The sequence below is a fragment of the Mobula birostris genome, chromosome 26 (assembly GCF_030028105.1).
Source record: "Mobula birostris isolate sMobBir1 chromosome 26, sMobBir1.hap1, whole genome shotgun sequence".
Taxonomy (NCBI): domain Eukaryota; kingdom Metazoa; phylum Chordata; class Chondrichthyes; order Myliobatiformes; family Myliobatidae; genus Mobula; species Mobula birostris.
Genome location: NC_092395.1, coordinates 30,966,783 through 30,985,810, shown reverse-complemented (window position 1 = coordinate 30,985,810; position 19,028 = coordinate 30,966,783). Strand labels below are relative to the sequence as shown.

The 19,028-nt window shown below is 42.4% G+C and overlaps 1 protein-coding gene across 8 annotated transcripts in view; it reads left to right on the top strand.

Moving 5' to 3' along the window:
* The window catches only part of tmprss9 (transmembrane serine protease 9), a 114,198-nt gene that overhangs the window by 59,722 nt on the left and 35,448 nt on the right, over positions 1-19,028 (top strand). For 7 of the 8 annotated variants that reach the window (XM_072244225.1, XM_072244229.1, XM_072244231.1 and 4 more), the window contains exons 23-28: positions 550-796; positions 6,542-6,658; positions 8,275-8,440; positions 11,911-12,185; positions 13,201-13,337; positions 14,548-14,794. In XM_072244225.1, coding sequence (XP_072100326.1) covers positions 550-796; positions 6,542-6,658; positions 8,275-8,440; positions 11,911-12,185; positions 13,201-13,337; positions 14,548-14,794 — 1,189 coding nt within the window. The remainder of the gene's footprint in view (positions 1-549; positions 797-6,541; positions 6,659-8,274; positions 8,441-11,910; positions 12,186-13,200; positions 13,338-14,547; positions 14,795-19,028) is intronic. The other variant, XM_072244230.1, reaches the window with a different exon arrangement.

Genomic DNA, 19,028 nt, shown 5'->3' with positions numbered 1-19,028 from the left:
GAGCAATGCAGGCCTTTTGGCCCAAAGAGAGAATATTGACCCCATTGTCCATCTAGATAGTCCCAATTTCCTGTCTTCAGTCAATATACCAGCAGGCCCCTTCACTCCAGGTACCTGTCCAAGTGGTTCTTAAATGATACTATTGTACCAGCCTCAACCTTTTCCTTTGGGAGCTCATTCCATATACTCACCACCCTCTGCATACAAAAGTTGCCCTATAACACGATAAACATTTCATTTATGTATACCCACCCTATATAAATACAATATTATGAAGGTCATTTCTTTTCTTCAGACAATCCAAGTAGTTGTACACTTGAATAATGTATAAGCAGAAAGGGCAATGAAAAAGTGATTGAGACCAACGCATTCCAGTCATCTTTACACCCTGCACTATTTTAAAATACTTCAATACATCTCTAGGTGGATTCTAATTGCAATCTGGAAATTATTCTTTGCTACCACACAGTGAATTTCTGAATTGTGAAAATGCACAGAACTTTATTCTCAAAGATGTAGTAATTTCTGATGTGTACTTCCTTTCTGTAGGGTGATTCTGGGGGCCCCTTGGTGTGTGAGGAGTCACCAGGCAAATGGTTCCTGGCTGGTATTGTGAGCTGGGGAGAAGGTTGCGCCCGACCAAACAGACCTGGTGTCTACACAAGAGTGACGGCGATCCGGGACTGGGCCTTGCACATAATGACACAGTCTAATGTAATCACTACTACATCTGAGACCGAAAGAGAACAGACCACTTCAGTGACAAATAGGACCTCGACCTCCACTTTAGCAGTAGGTGGGTTCACATTGATGGCTGGTCATACAGAGAAGTGAAGTGTGTATGTGTGTGTGTGTGTGTGTGTGTGTGTGTGTGTGTCTGTGTCTGTGTCTGTGGTGCCTATAAAAAGCTTTCAACCCTACCTCCCTCCCAGAAGTTTTCATGTTTTATTGTTTTACAACATCGAATCACAGTGGATTTAATTTGGCTTTTTTTGACACTGATCAACAGAAGAAAACTCTTGTGTCAAAGGGAAACAGATCTCTACAAAGTGATCTAAATTCATTACAAATATAAAACATAAAATAAATGATTGCATAAGGGTTCACCCCCTTTAGTATGACATACCAAATCATCAGTGGTGTACTCAATTGGATTTAGAAGTTCCGTAATTAGTTAAATGGAGATCACCGTGTGCATGCAAGGTGTTTCAATTGATTGTGGTAAAAAATACATCTGTATCTGGAAGGTCCAACTGCTGGTGAGTCAGAATCCTAGCAAAAACTACATCATAAAGACAAAAGAAAACTCCAAGCAACTCTACAAAAAAGTCATTGAAAAGCACAAGTCAGGAGATGGATACAAATAAATTTCAAAATCACTGAATATCCCTCAAGAAATGGAAAGAATATGGCACAGATGTAAATCAGCCCTAGAGCAGGCTGGCCTCAAAAACTGAGTGACCATGCAAGAAAGGGACTAGTGAGGAAGACCACCAAGAGACCTATGACAACTCTGGAGGAGTTAAAAGCTGCAATGGTTGAGCTGGGATAGACTGTGCATACAATTGTTGCCTGGCTGCTTCACCAGTTGCAGCTTTATGGGATTGTGGCAAAGAAAAAGCCACTGTTGAAAAAATTTCACATGAAATCTTGGCTAGAGTCTGCTAGAGGGCATGTGGGAGACTCTGAAGTCAGCTGGAAAAAGGTTCTATGGTCTGATGAAATGAAAGTTGAGCTTTTTGGGCATCAGACTAAACACTATGTTTGGCATAAGCCAAACACTGCACATCATCAAAAACAAACCATCCCTACTGTGAAGCATGGTGGTGGCTGCATTATGGCTGTGGGGATGCTTCACTGCAGCAGGCCCTGAAAGACTTGTGAAGGTAGAGGGTAAAATGAATGCAGGAAAATACAGGAAAATCCTGGAGGAAAACCTGCAAGAGAACTGTGACTTGGGAGAAGATTTGTTTTCCAGCAAGACAATGATCCCAAGCATAAAACCAAAGCTACACAGGAATGGCTTAAAAACAACAAAGTTTATGTCCTGAAGTGGCCAAGTCAGAGTCCAGACCTTAATCCAATTGAGAATTTGTGGCTGAACCTGAAAAGGGCTGTTCACTCATGATCCCCATGCAATCTGACAGAGCTTGAGTATCCAGATGTGCAAAGCTGGTAGAGACCTGTCCACACAGACTCAAGGCTGCAATTGCTGCCAAAGGCACATCTATTAAATTCTGACTTGAAGGGGGTGGATACTTATGCAATCAATTATTTTGTGTTTTATATTTGTAATTAATTTAGATCACTTTGTAGAGATCTGTTTTCACTTTGACATGAAAGAGTCGTTTTCTGCTGATCAGTGTCAAAAAAAGCCAAATCAAATCCACTGTGATTCAATACTGGAAATCAATAAAACACAAAAACTTCCAAAGGTGGTGAACACTATATAATTTCAAGGAGGCAATTGTTCTTCTCTAGTCCAATTAGCCAATAGCAATAGGGAAATCAGTAGACAGTAGAGGCTCCTGCTTAGTGTAGGGCAGCGGTCCCCAACCACCGGGCCGCAAAGCATGTATACCTGGCCGTGAGGAAAGGATATGATTTGGCGATAAGAGTCAGCTGCACCTTTCCTCATTCCCTGTCACCCCCACTGTTGAGCTTGAACGCATGAGAGGTCATTACCCGCGCGTCATCCGTCAGCGCAGGAAGGAGATCAACTCCTTGAGCTTGCAAATGACGGTAGGCAGAAAGGTATGTTTGACATAACATCTCTGCCGGCATTCTGGATCAAACTCAAGGCCAAATATCCTGAGATAGCCACGAAGGCACTGAAAACGTTGCTTCCATTTCCAACATATCTCTGCAACGAATGCAACGAAAACTAAATTGCGGAATAGACTGGACATAAGGAACCCCCTTCGAGTATCGGTGTCTCCCATCACCCCTCGATAGGACCATCTCGTTGCAGGGAAACAAGCCCAGCGCTCCCACTGATTCACGATATTGGTGTTTTACAATGACTTTATATGTTCATACGGGGAAAATGTGCTGTGTGTTTAATATCCAAATGGTACTTAAAATGTTATGATGCTATTGACTTACTTAAATAACTATATAGCAGTTACAGCATGGAAACAGGCCTTCTCTGCCCTTCCGGTCCGTGCCGAACGATACTCTCACCTAGTCCCACCGACCTGCACTTAGTCCATAACCCTCCATTCCTTTCCTGTCCATATACCTATCAAATTTTTCTTTAAATGATAATATGGAACCTGCCTGTACCACTTCTACTGGAAATTCGTTCAACACTTGCTTCAAGCTCCCCTGTCCTCCCCTGATAATTAACTTATCACTATATCCATGCGAGGAAACTATGCGCTGTGTGCTTCATATTAAATTCATTAGATAAAGCCTTTTAGAAACGAAATTGAGTGTACTAGCCACTTATCACCTATATTCCGTTCGTGATTAACATTCCCTCCCCCGAAAAGAATCGCCAAAAACGACTTGCAGGAAAAAAGATCGGCAGGTGCACGCATGCGCACTGGTACTCACGCAAGGCTTCATGGTGATTGTAGTCTTTCACGGGGTAAGCACAACGTATTTGACTGCTACTCTTGTCTGTTGGCAACCCTACTACCACCCCACCACCCCGGTCGGCCGGTCCGCAAGAATATTGTTGACATTAAACTGGTCCGCAGTGCAAATAAGGTTGGGGACCACTGGTATAGGACATATATACAGAAAAGGTGCCAGTAACATCATGAAAAATCTCACACACCCAGTTCATGGACTGTGTCCCACTCCCATAAGAGAGGAGGCTACGTAGCGTCCACACTAGGACCACCAAACTCAGCAGTTACTTTTCCCAAGCCGTAAGACTAATCAACACCTCCATCCACTAACTCCACCACTACTTTATAATTTCACATCAGTCATCTGGTGTGCAGCCTAGTGTCACATTACGGACAATCTATGTGTATAAGCTATCTTATGTATTTATATTTATTGTGGTGTTTCTTATTGTTATTATTATTGTGTTCGTTATCTTTGTGCTTTTTTTGGCCTGCATCGGATCTTTGTAATATTTATTTTGTTCTCCTTACATTTGTGCATAGGAAATGACATTAAACAATCGTGAATCTTGACTGTTAACTACAGATCACTGGTGGGTCCTAGCACGTATCCTGGCTCAATGATGTGGACCTCACACAGGGCTATTTGGGGTCATATCTGGTCTGCTCTGCGTTTGGCTGTTTTCATCCACAAAATAGGCAGAATGTACACATTAATGAATTCAGATGGGTCCGTGCTGAGTGTTTGTAGGTCTCCCAATATGATATGAAACTAATACAGGACACATTTAATTGGTCAATTTAATTAGCCAAAGACAATACCATGCCTGTTTTGGGATCTCCCTGCTGGACCCACAAAATTTCACCAGTACGTACATATTTTCTGCCAGGTTTGATGAGTTTTTATTTCAACACAGAATAGTTAGGGTAAGTTATCTGACTTCTCAGTCAAGATGAGAAACAATTTCTTCCACCAGGCCATTAGGCTTCTGAGCTCCCTGCAACATCATATTTGAATTGCCACTGGTTAATCTGTTCTGTGCCTTACAATATTTAATATTAATGCTCTTTAAGTTTGTTATTTATGTGTGAGTCATCTGTACATTTTATCCTTACCTTCATAAGTTACCATGAGTTTCGTGTACTACAATGCTTTTAACCCTGGTTTGGAAAAACGTTGTCCCATTTCTGTATACGTTATATGGTTATATAAGTCATATACATGTATATAGTTAACTAACAATAAACTTGACTTGACTTCTCCTTCCATGGAATATGAAAGAACAGGTATTTCCCACTGACTCTGTAGTACCACTATGATTATAGTCAGGCACCTTGCATGCAGTGGTGTGTGTGGAAAATTGGGCGCAGTTAGAAGCCTCAGCCTCTGCTCTCTTGTTCTCTGTCCACTGGTGAATACAAGCCTCTTTAAATAATCCACACCAACGTCTCAAGATTCACAAGGCCTCCTACAGATTGCTCCACTTCTTCTGCTCCCGCTGATGATCTTACTACTGCTTCCCCTGCCCTGTAGGAAGATGTGAGCCCACCCCAATCTTGTCACCCCATGCTCTCCCCCCACCCCATCCCCCAGTTTGCTTTTTGTCACTGCCCCTGTCCCTTCAGACAATGTCTCTGTCATGATTTTATAGATCTCACGGTTCTCAATATTTATCATGTAAACTTGCATGTGACACAGCCTCACTAGTTGAGGTGTGTGAATGGGTCTGGTTAACCCATGTAATTTGACCATACACCAGTGAGAGTTAATCACTTCAGAAAAGGAGGGGAACAATGACGCAAATGTGCAAAGAAAAACTGGAACAAGTCTGCAATTACTCTTTCACACCCCTTCCGTCACACAGTTTGAGAGAGGAAGAGACTTTAAGGGGTTAGAGAGATCATATATGAAATTGGATTAACATTATTCTTTCCTGTTTCGGAGGTTCATTGTACAGACACTACTTTCAAGTGTTCTGACGATAATTGCATCAATAAACACAACACAGAGTGTGATGGTGTCAGAGATTGTACTACAGGTTCTGTGTTAGTTGGCAAGTTGTCCAAGGATAACGTAGATATTTGGAGCTAATTATCAGCAATCATTGCTGTGTGCAGGTTTCATTTTTTTTAAATTTAGAGATACAACACTGTAACAGGACCTCACTGCCCAACGAACCTATGCCAGCCAGTTGTACCCGTGCGATTAATTATTTTATTAACCCGTACGTCTTTGGAATGTGGAAGGAAACCAGAGCACTCATAGGAAGCCCACACAGAGGAACACCATAAGAAAGAGGAGGAGAATGAGGCCATTTGGCCCATTGAGTCTGCCCCGCCATTTCATCATGGCTGATCCATTTTTCTTCTCAGCCCCAATCTCCTGCCTTCCCCCATATCCCTTCATGCCCTGACTAATCCAGAATCTATCAACCTCTGCCTTAAATATAGCCAATGACTTGGCCTCCACAGCTGCCTGTGGCAGAGTATTCCATAGATTCTCCACTCTCTGGCTAAAGAAATTCCTCCTCATCTCTTTTCTAAAAGGATGCCCCTCCAGTTTAAGGCTGTGTCTTCAGGTCTTAGCCACCCCACCATAGGAAACATGGGGAGAAAGCACAAACTCCTTACAGGCAAAGGCAGGCAACGAGTCTGGGTTGCTGGTGCTGCAACAGCATTTCGCTAACCACTACGCTATTGTGCTGTCCCTAATCACTCCACATCCCAATCATTGTTCCCATCAACTGGAAAGTGTCAAGTTCTATATGTGAGAAGCTAATCAGCATTGGCCATGATGTTCAGGTAACAGGGTTCTGTTGTTATGATCATTCTGTTATGATACTTCACTTTTCATTTCTCAGAAATAAACTTTCTGCTTGTCTAAAAAGACTTTGAGGTATTGTTCCAATATATATCTTAACATTCTCAAGTATAAAATACTAATGCTCTTTTGTTAAAAATAGCAGAAAACTGCACACATGGGAATTACATCTGCAACAATGGCCAGTGCCTTACCAAGATCAACCCAGAGTGTGACAATGTAATTGATTGCTTGGACCAGTCAGATGAGATGGAATGCAGTAAGTTTTATGTTCTATGCAGACTATAAATCACAGCTGTTTACACCTTGCAACATGTTAATTGATTAATAAGGATTCCTTTTCTGATGAAATGCTATTTCTGCCTACTGAGTTCCCACTAGCATAAACACCCAACAAATCACAGTAGGAAAGACGAGACCAGCTCTAAGGTGCACAGAAACTGAGATACTTCTTGTGGAATCCTTCAGAACTTTACTGAATGATCCATGTTGCCTGTAGTTATTTTGTTCCATCTCCATGAAGGTGTGTTGGGAATCCCATCTTTATTTGGAGTCTATCCTCTATCCCCATATCAAAATAAATCATTCTGCTACCAGTTTTACAGACAGCCTCCTGCAAATCAGTTTGCTTAAATTTAATTACAGGCTGCCATCAGCTTCTCCATTTCATCCCTGGTTGAAGTACGGCACCTTATACCTCAGACAATTTGAGTTCAGGTGCCAGATGTGATCTCTGAAGTGAAAAGAGATATCTGGAGGAAAGGGTAGTTCCTTGTCTGCTGCATCACTGTGAGACTTTTTGAGAAGATGAAATCTGAATTGACAAAACTATATCAGCATATTTAAAGAGACAGTGTATATTTTCTGATTTTTTAATTTCTGGAAATACATTGAACCAAAGTCCCAAGGCTTCCCCTTCATTATAATTATTTATGTTAACAACAGATATGAAAGACTTGCAGTGACTGTTGCATTAGAATAGGACCTTTCTGCATCATTATCAGAGTTATGGGCAAGTGCAGAAGTTGGGAAGGAAAAAGAAAGACAGGCTGAAACCCTCATAAAAACTAGGTATATCAAGGATGTGTGCGTCATTACCTTGTACCATCAGCATCAAATTTTTAAGCTGCTGAGCGTGCTTCTCTCACAATATTTAGGAAAGAGAGCCTTTGATAAGTGTTTGTCACAATTTTTTCCTTTTGGAAGTGGGAGATGTTAACACTGAACTCAAGACACTTCCTCTATTGGCTCAGGGTCAGACACCCTGAGCCAATAGGCTGGTCCTGGACTTATTTCCTGGCATAATTTACATATTACTTTTTAACTATTTATGGTTTTATTACTATTTCATTATTTATGGTGCAACCATAATGAAAACCAATTTTCCCCGGGATCAATAAAGGATGACTATGACTATACCAGAAACCTATTCCAATATACATTCATACAGATACACACACACACACGCGTGAACTGCTGCACAGCGTTATACACACAGTAAATCTTCTTCATCACTGACTCATTCACCTGACCCCGGGACAGGCAAAGCAGAACTTAGACAGAAAGTTAATCTCCCTCTGCATTACCCTAGATGTAGTCCATTTTGGGGTGCGGCACGGATAGCTGGACATAAAAAACATGGTGTATTTCTTATACGTTCTCTCAGGAATAGTTTGGAAGCCGTGGTCACGAGCAGGACAGCTCCTAACCTATGCTAGCAATGATAGTAATCCCTGATGGATATCTGGAACTTTTAGGCTTTTGTGCATGATTTTCTGCCTTTAGAGAGCATTCAGCTCAGGATGCGGACTTCTTTTGGAACAATTGACAGCTTAGATGTTTGATAACGTTCATCTTGTCTGCTCACTTTCATAGGCTGTGGTGCACCCCAACTATCCAACAGAATTGTGGGGGGCGCAGATGCTACTGAGGGTGAGTGGCCCTGGCAAGTCAGCCTGCGTTTAATTAACAGGCGCCATGCATGTGGGGCCACGCTTGTGGCAGACACCTGGCTGATCTCAGCTGCTCACTGTTTTATAAAGTAAGTCATTCTTTAATCATCTGGAAAATGTTTGGTGGTTTGCATAAAATCCATTCTCCTGGCTACATTGGACCCGTTCCAGTTCATTAATTGCTTGAATTGCTCCACTAATGATGCCATAACCTCTGCCCTCCATTCTGTCCTGTCCCACCTGGAAAATGAGGTCTGATACGTAGGTTGTTGCTTATAATCTGCAGTTTCGTGTTTAACACCATCATTCCCCTGAAACTGGTGGGAAACCTGTCCTTGCTGGGTCTCAAAGCCACACTCTGTAGCTGGGTCCTGCATTTCTTAACAGAAAGGCTGCAGTCAGTCCGTGTGGGAAGCAACACCTCTAGTCCAATTACCCCGAGCACTGGCATTCCCCAGGGCTGTGTGCTTAGTCTGCTGCTGTTCACACTGCTGACACATGACTGAGTCGCAGGGTTCGGCTCAAACCGCATCATCAGTTATTGGCAAGCAAGATTTAGCCAAGCAAGGTATCCCCACCCTCCCCATCTTAACTGAATTGAACAGGAGCACCATTGAGAGCATCCTGGCAACCTGCATCTCCAACTAATACGGGAGTAGCGGTGCATCAGATCAGAAGTCACTACAAAGGACTGTGAGAATGGCTAAGAGGATCATACGGGTCTCATTTCCATCTATTTGGGACATTTATTAGGAGTACTGAGCATGCGGGGCCCTTGGCTTTATCAAGGATCCCACCCATCCATCCACCAACCACTTTGACATTCTACCATCAGGTAGGAGATTCCAATATATAAACCCAAGAACGGTCAGGATGGGGAACAGCTTCTTCCCTCAGGCCATTGGGCTTTTGAACTCCCTGCCACATCACATTCCGCACATTATTTAATTTATGCACTTTACTTTGTTCATCCATATGTAATTCAATAGGAGCTGGGATGTAATGTTGAAATTGTATAAGGCATTGGTGAGTCCAGATTTGGAGTATTGTGTACAGCTCTGATCACCAAATTATAAGAAAGATGTCAATAAAATTGAGAGAGTACTGAGGAGATTTACTAAAATGTTGTCTGGGTTTCATATCCTAAGTTACAGAGAAAGGTTGAACAAGTTAGGTCATTATTCTTTGGAGCGTAGAAGGTTGAGGGGGGACTTGATAGAGGTATTTAAAATTATGAGGGGGATAGATAGAGTTGATGTGGATAGGCTTTTTCCACTGAGAGTGGGGGAGATTCAAACAAGAGGACATGAGTTGAGAGTTAAAGGGCAAAAGTTTAGGGGTAACATGAGGGGGAACTTCTTTACTCAGAGAGTGGTAGCTGTGTGGAACCACCTTCCAGCATAAGTGGTTGAGGCAGGTTCGATGTTTTAACATTTAAATTTAAATTGGATAGATATATGGACAGGAAGGGAATGCAGGGTTATGGGCTGAGTGCAGGTCAGTGAGACTAGGTGAGAGTAAGAGTTCGGCACAGACTAGAAGGGCCGAGATGGCCTGTTTCCGTGCTATAATTGTTATATGGTTATATGGTGAAAACCAGTTAGGAAATCCCAGACCAAGAAAAACACACAAACTTCACTCACATGGGTTTTATATTTTTAATAGTATGATCAGTAGTTTTATGATTTATTTTGAGTTCCTAGTGCTTCATTTAGAACATAGAATATAGAACATAGAAATCTACAGCACATTACAGGCCCGCAATGTTACGTCGACCATGTAACCTACTCTAAACACTGGCTAGAACTTTCCTGCCACATAGCCCCATATTTTTGGTAAAACTTTCAGGAAACAACTATAAGAACTAATGGTCTTGGGGTCAGTCTGTCGTCTGCAAATGACGCTGCCAGCCTTGAGCATAGTTGAACACACAGGATTGCCAGTGTGGCAATAAGGACATTGGTTAGAAAGTGAAAAATCTCAATTTCAGACCCTGATTACAGTGCATTGTGTCATGATGGTGATCAGGGGATATCAGGGCATGTTGGCTTCTGCAGTTAAAGATCTAGCTGTACACAACAATATCGCATTACTGAGATGTGAAAGGGTCTTTGGGATGTAAGTCAGACAGAACGAGTGTGATGCAAATGGTACCTCTATGAGGATCAGTACGCAGGTAACTGTACCACAGTGAGAGTCAATATACATGCAAATATACCCCAGTAGGCATTAGTACCAGACAGCTAGACTTGAGGAGGTGTCAGAACTTAAGTAGTGGTATCCCAATGGGATGCAGTACCCAGGTGACTGTATCCTACAGGGCATTAGAACGCCGACAACTATGATAATTGTATCTGACGGTGACACGAGATTTCTGCAATTCTTGTATGATGTGAACTGCACAAAGGTACTAGGTGAGAAAGTTTCTATAGCGGAAAAGCCGTACCACTGGGGAAGTTCCACACTCTCGATCTCGGAAGTCCAGTCCAGTCATCACAGCTGGGGTCTTCCTTGGTGGCAGTGGATGATCGAGACTTCTCCTGTGCCTTGCCATACCCTTTGCTCTCCATGGAACATTGCAGAACTGCTTTCGTGGCTGGTGGATCTCAGCCACCCAGTAAACTGGAGCTGGCTTCACGTGCTAGGATCAGAATGCCCCTCCCTCACCAGGGTATGAAGTCCACTAGCTACCCTCACTTGCTTTAGCTTGCCTGTCAAAGTGGTGTATGGGTGTGGCCACTGTTGCATGCAAACAGCGACTTGGAGCCACAGGTGAGAGCCCAGTGTCCAGTGGGAGCCAAATATGAGTGAGTAAATGGACACGACAAGCCTCTTCATCAGAAGGGCCGCCCTCTCCCTGAACAGCACATACATTCCACCACAGCAACTATACCCTTAAGTAAATGCCAGGCAATTTTTCCCTTACCAGAGTTACTACTTGGTAACTGACCACTGCTCCCAGTTAGAGTGGGATCAGCGCCCAGAGATGCTAAGGCTGTTAGAATGAACGCACAAAGAGCAGATGAGCAGATCAAATCTGATCAAAGTTGGAAAAGCTGGTCTTAGGCCTGTGTGTAATTGATAATCACAGAATTATAATCTGTGCTACATCGGTTGATGTTAATCTGTGTAGCAGAAAATGACTACAAATTGATAAACTAGTTTGCCCCTGTGGGAGTAGTACATGGGTAACTACAGTATATTGGTGTGAGAGTCAATCCACAGGGGTCTTCCCATGAGATTATTAATAGAAGAATATGTATCCAAATAGAATGTAGTTCTTAGCAATTTATAGTCCACTAAGTTGCTTCCAAGCATTGGATGTGTAAAGAGGGAATTGTACTTCTAATGAAAGGTAACATACGTCGAGAATTATTGTCTGGGAAATTGCACTTCAATGATTGGTAGAGCTCAGGGAACTTACATCAGTGACAATCAACAGTCAATCAACCATGGCCTTATGAGAGAGTCCAGCTTCAAAAAGAAAAACTGAAATCCTTCATTAAGAAGTTAGTAGTGAGACTTGAATAATCTTTCTGATTTTGTTTTCTTTCTGCAGGAATCCAAATCCACTGAGCTGGGAGGCAGATTTGGGAACTATCTATAGAGACAGTCAACATGCTACAACAGTGAGAAGGAGTATTACGAGGATCGTTTCTCACCCCTTATTTGACGGAAGATCCGCTGATTACGACGTGGCTGTACTGGAGTTATCTAGCCCCGTATCATTCTCCAGATCTATCCAGCCTGTGTGCCTGCCATCCCCCGTGCACATCTTCCCCACAGGAAAGAACTGCAGTATCACAGGATGGGGAACCCTTCGTGAAGGAAGTGGTGCGGATCTGAATTATTTTTAAAAGCATTTCCTTCTGTTTACAATTTGTTATATAATGTTACTGATTCTCTTCGTAGTGAGCCATCTTCTGCACAGGACGTCTACTGCTTGGATGCAGTTCAATAAGTCTGTACTAGTTCTATGTAGGAGCACTCTCACCCTTCTGTCCTGGCAGTACAGCACTGTAAATCTTGCCTTTCAAATACAAAGTTATTCAGCTTCCCAGTCCCAAAATAAGTGTTAGGCATTCAGAACTGAAAAGAAGAAAAACTGCTACACACAGAGGTTAGTGAGGTTCTGGAATTTTCTACCCTGGAGGATTATGGAGATCAGTTAGTAAATTAATTTAATACAGAGATCGGAAGATTTCTGGCTCTAGAGGAATTGAGTGATATGGAGATAAGGCAGGAAAATTCTGTTTTTGGTAGAATACAAATTTTGGAAGAATCTCGTTGGACAGTGGTAAAGACTCAGATGGCTGAATGGTCTGCTCCTGTTCCCACTTCTTAAGTAACTGCCTCCCTTCACCGAAACCTTTGTCTTCTAATCCTTATTGAAATCAATGGGCTCAGAACCTAATCAGTACTGATCTGGTACACAATCTGAGTGACGATTCCTAAGTAATGCTCGGAATCCAAACAAGACTGGGCCCCACTGCTATAGTCAAGAGAGGAACCCAATGGAAGGAACTGAGAGTTTTAGCCATCTCGATCTCATTATAAACTCTCCATGTGTACAAAAGTCTAGGAATGACTTGAATTTCAAAAGCTAAGTGCAGGATCTGACTGAAAGGATTTCATTTTCTGACCACAATGTACAACTTACAAACTCACAGTATAGAGCAGTTTGTCAGCGAGCTTTATTATCTATGGGTATATGCTCAAATTCAAGCAATGACATCTCATTTCACTCGATTCATTGCTCTTATTTACACATCAACAGAAAGGTGATATTCCTTGTTCAATTTAAATTTGCAATGTCCCATAACACACAATTTCTCTGATTCCATCACAGGTTATTTACCCATCATCCTCCAGAAAGCCCATGTTCCAATATTCAATATGAGCGAATGTGTCAAACTCAATAGATACCCTGTAACACCACGAATGATTTGTGCCGGATTCTCAGCTGGTGGAGTGGACAGCTGTAAGGCAAGTGATGTGCTGAGTACTTGATGAATGGCAGCAGCTGGATTTGCTTTTGTGTGGACTTTTTTTCAGCTATGGGGTGCTTTGGATGGCAGAATGAAACCCAGCTCAGGCTGAGGAGAAACAGCCTTAAGTGTACTGAGTTTGAATATTATTGCTGTCACTTGCAGTAGATGTATTAGCCACTTAATCAATGCATAACAAATCCAAGCTACTTACTAACTTACTAGTCAGCTCCATCATGGGTACTAGCCTCTAGAGTATCCATGACATCTTCAAAGAATGGTGCTCAGAAAAGCAGATTCCATCATTCAGGACCCCCACCACCCAGGACATGCCTGCTTCTCATTGTTACCATCCGGATAGAGGTACAGCAAGCTGAAGACACACCCTCAGCAATTCAGGAACAGCTCCTTCCCCTCTGCCATCTGGTTTCTAGATGGACATTGAACCCATGAACACTACCTCACTAATTTTTCTATTCTTTTACACTACATTTTAAGTTAACTACTTAATATACACATATATACTCTTACTACATTTCAGCTTTTTTCTTTATTTAGCATGTATTGCATTGTACCGCTGCCACAAAGTTAAATTTCAAAACATATGCCAGTGATATTAAACCTGATTCGAATTAACATTGATTTATTTTAAAGTCCTAGAGCAATGCAGGCCTTTTGGCCCAAAGAGAGAATATTGACCCCATTGTCCATCTAGATAGTCCCAATTTCCTGTCTTCAGTCAATTTACCAGCAGGCCCCTTCACTCCAGGTACCTGTCCAAGTGGTTCTTAAATGATACTATTGTACCAGCCTCAACCTTTTCCTTTGGGAGCTCATTCCATATACTCACCACCCTCTGCATACAAAAGTTGCCCTATAACACGATAAACATTTCATTTATGTATACCCACCCTATATAAATACAATATTATGAAGGTCATTTCTTTTCTTCAGACAATCCAAGTAGTTGTACACTTGAATAATGTATAAGCAGAAAGGGCAATGAAAAAGTGATTGAGACCAACGCATTCCAGTCATCTTTACACCCTGCACTATTTTAAAATACTTCAATACATCTCCAGGTGGATTCTAATTGCAATCTGGAAATTATTCTTTGCCACCACACAGTGAAGTTTTGAGTTGTGAAAATGCACAGAACTTTACTCTCAAAGATATGATAATTTCTGTTGCGTACTTCCTTTCTGTAGGGTGATTCTGGTGGCCCCTTGGTGTGTGAGGAGTCACCAGGCAAATGGTTCCTGGCTGGTATTGTGAGCTGGGGAGAAGGTTGCGCCCGACCAAACAGACCTGGTGTCTACACAAGAGTGACGGCGATCCGGGACTGGGCCTTGCACATAATGACACAGTCTAATGTAATCACTACTACATCTGAGACCGAAAGAGAACAGACCCCTTCAGTGACAAATAGGACCTCGACCTCCACTTTAGCAGTAGGTGGGTTCACATTGATGGCTGGTCATACAGAGAAGTGAAGTGTCTGTGTGTGTGTGTGTGTGTGTGTGTGTGTGTGGTGCCTATAAAAAGCTTTCAACCCTACCTCCCTCCCAGAAGTTTTCATGTTTTATGGTTTTACAACATTGAATCACAGTGGATTTAATTTGGCTTTTTTTGACACTGATCAACAGAAGAAAACTCTTGTGTCAAAGGGAAACAGATCTCTACAAAGTGATCTAAATTAATTACAAATATAAAACATGAAATAAATGATTGCAAAAGGGTTCACCACCTTTAATATGACATACCAAATCATCAGTGGTGTACTCAATTGGATTTAGAAGTTCCGTAATTAGTTAAATGGAGATCACCATGTGCATGCAAGGAGTTTCAATTGATTGTGGTAAAAAATACATCTGTATCTGGAAGGTCCAACTGCTGGTGAGTCAGAATCCTAGCAAAAACTACATCATAAAGACAAAAGAAAACTCCAAGCAACTCTACAAAAAAGTCATTGAAAAGCACAGGTCAGGAGATGGATACAAATAAATTTCAAAATCACTGAATATCCCTCAAGAAATGGAAAGAATTTGGCACAGATGTAAATCAGCCTAGAGCAGGCTGGCCTCAAAAACTGAGTGACCATGCAAGAAAGGGAATAGTGAGGAAGACCACCAAGAGACTTATGACAACTCTGGAGGAGTTAAAAGCTGCAATGGTTGAGCTGGGATAGACTGTGCATACAATTGTTGCCTGGCTGCTTCACCAGTTGCAGCTTTATGGGATTGTGGCAAAGAAAAAGCCACTGTTGAAAAAATTTCACATGAAATCTTGGCTAGAGTCTGCTAGAGGGCATGTGGGAGACTCTGAAGTCAGCTGGAAAAAGGTTCTATGGTCTGATGAAATGAAAGTTGAGCTTTTTGGGCATCAGACTAAACACTATGTTTGGCATAAGCCAAACACTGCACATCATCAAAAACAAACCATCCCTACTGTGAAGCATGGTGGTGGCTGCATCATGGCTGTGGGGATGCTTCACTGCAGCAGGCCCGGAAAGGCTTGTGAAGGTAGAGGGTAAAATGAATGCAGCAAGATACAGGAAAATCCTGGAGCAAAACCTGCAAGAGAACTGTGACTTGGGAGAAGATTTGTTTTCCAGCAAGACAATGATCCCAAGCATAAAGACAAAGCTACACAGGAATGGCTTAAGAACAACAAAGTTTATGTCCTGAAGTGGACAAGTCAGAGTCCAGACCTTAATCCAATTGAGAATTTGTGGCTGAACCTGAAAAGGGCTGTTCACTCATGATCCCCATGCAATCTGACAGAGCTTGAGCAGTTTTGTAAAGAATGGGGGAAAATTGCAGTATCCAGATGTGCAAAGCTGGTAGAGACCTGTCCACACAGACTCAAGGCTGTAATTGCTGCTAGAGACACATCTATTAAATTCTGACGTGAAGGGGGTGGATACTTATGCAATCAATTATTTTGTGTTTTATATTTGTAATTAATTGAGATCACTTTGTAGAGATCTGCTTTCACTTTGACATGAAAGAGTCGTTTTCTGCTGATCAGTGTCAAAAAAAGCCAAATCAAATCCACTGTGATTCAATACTGGAAATCAATAAAACACAAAAACTTCCAAGGATGGTGAACAGTATATAATTTCAAGGAGGCAATTGTTCTTCTCTAGTCCAATTAGCCAATAGCAATAGGGAATTCAGTTGACAGTAGAGGCTCCTGCTTAGTGTAGGACAGCGGTCCCCAACCACTGGGCCGCAAAGCCTGTACTACCGGGCCGTGAGGAAAGGATATGATTTGGCGATAAGAGTCAGCTGCACCTTTGCTCATTCCCTGTCACCCCCACTGTTGAGCTTGAACGCATGCGAGGTTATTACCCCCACGTCATCCGTCAGCGCAGGAAGGAGATCAACTCCTTGAGCTTGCAAATGTCGGTAGGCAGAAAGCTATGTTTGACATAACATCTCTGCCGGCATTCTGGATCAAATTCAAGGCCAAATATCCTGAGATAGACACGAAGGCACTGAAAACGTTGCTTCCATTTCCAACATATCTCTGCAACGAATGCAACGAAAACTAAATTGCGGTATAGACTGGACATAAGGAACCCCCTTCGAGTGTCGGTGTCTCCCATCACCCCTCAATAGGACCGTCTCGTTGCAGGGAAACAAGCCCAGCGCTCCCACTGATTCACGATATTGGTGTGTTACAATGACTTTATATGTTCATACGGGGAAAATGTGCTGTGTGTTTAATATCCAAACGGTACTTAAAATGTTATGATGCTATTGACTTACTTATATAACCATATAGCAGTTACAGCACAGAAACAGGCCTTCTCTGCCGTTCCGGTCCGTGCCGAACGATACTCTCACTTAGTCCCACCGACCTGCACTCAGTCCATAACCCTCCATTCCTTTCCTGTCCATATAGCTATTCAATTTTTCTTTAAATGATAATATGGAACCTGCCTGTACCACTTCTACTGGAAATTCGTTCAACACTTACTTCAAGCTCCCCTGTCCTCCCCTGATAATTAACTTATCACTGTATCCATGCGAGGAAACTATGCGCTGTGTGCTTCATATTAAATTCATTAGATAAACGAAATTGAGTGTACTAGCCACTTATCACCTATATTCCGTTCGTGATTAACATTCCACCCCCCCGAAAAGAATCGCCAAAAACGACTTGCAGGGAAAAAGATCGGCAGGTGCACGCATGTGCAGGTCACGCATGCGCACTGGTGCTCACACAAGGCTTCATAGTCATTGTAGTCTTTCTTGGGGTAAGCACAACGTATTTGACTGCTACTCTTGTCCATTGGCAACCCTACTACCACCCCACCACCCCGGTCGGCCGGTCCGCAAGAATATTGTTGACATTAAACTGGTCCGCAGTGCAAATAAGGTTGGGGACCACTGGTATAGGACATATATACAGAAAAGGTGCCAGTAACATCATGAAAAATCTCAGACACCCAGTTCATGGACTGTGTCTCACTCCCATGAGAGAGGAGGCTATGTAGCATCCACACCAGGACCACCAAACTCAGCAGTTACTTTCCCCAAGCCGTAAGATTGATCAACACCTCCATCCACTAACTCCACCACGACTTTATAATTTCACATCAGTCATCTGATGTGCAGCCCAGTGTCACATTATGGACAATCTATGTGTATAAGCTATCTTATGTATTTATATTTATTGTGGTGTTTCTTATTGTTATTATTATAGTCAGGCACCTTGCATGCAGTGGTGTGTGTGGAAAATTGGGCGCAGTTAGAAGCCTCAGCCTCTGCTCCCTTGTTCTCTGTCCACCTGGTGAATACAAGCCTCTTTAAATAATCCACACCAAAGTATCAAGATTCACAAGGCCTCCTATAGATTGCTCCGCTTCTTCTGTTCCCGCTGATGATCTTACTACTGCTTCCCCTGCCCTGTAGGAAGATGTGCGCCCACCCCAATCTTGTCACCCCATGCTCTCCCCCCCACCCCACCCCCCAGTTTGCTTTTTGTCACTGCCCCTGTCCCTTCAGACAATGTCTCTGTCATGATTTTATAGATCTCACGGTTCTCAATATTTATCATGTAAACTTGCATGTGACACAGCCTCACTAGTTAAGGTGTGTGAATGGGTCTGGTTAACCCATGTTATTTGACCATACACCAGTGAGAGTTAATGACTTCAGAAAAGGAGGGGAACAATGACGCAAATGTGCAAATAAAAACTGGACCAAGTCTGCAATTACTCTTTCACACCCCTTCCGTCACACAATTTGAGAGAGGGAGAGACTTTAAGGGGCTAGAGAGATCATATATGAAATTGGATTAACGTTATTCTTTCCTGTTTCAGAGGTTCATTGTACAGACACTACTTTCAAGTGTTCTGACGATAATTGCATCAATAAACACAACACAGAGTGTGATGGTGTCAGAGATTGTACTACAGGTTCTGTGTTAGTTGGCAAGTTGTCCTAGGATAACGTAGATATTTGGAGCTAATTATCAGCAATCATTGCTGTGTGCAGGTTTCATTTTTTTTAAATTTTGAGATATAACACTGTAACAGGACCTCACTGCCCAACGAACCGATGCCAGCCAGTTGTACCCGTGCGATTAATTATTTTATTAACCCGTACGTCTTTGGAATGTGGAAAGAAACCAGAGCACTCATAGGAAGCCCACACAGAGGAACATCATAAGAAAGAGG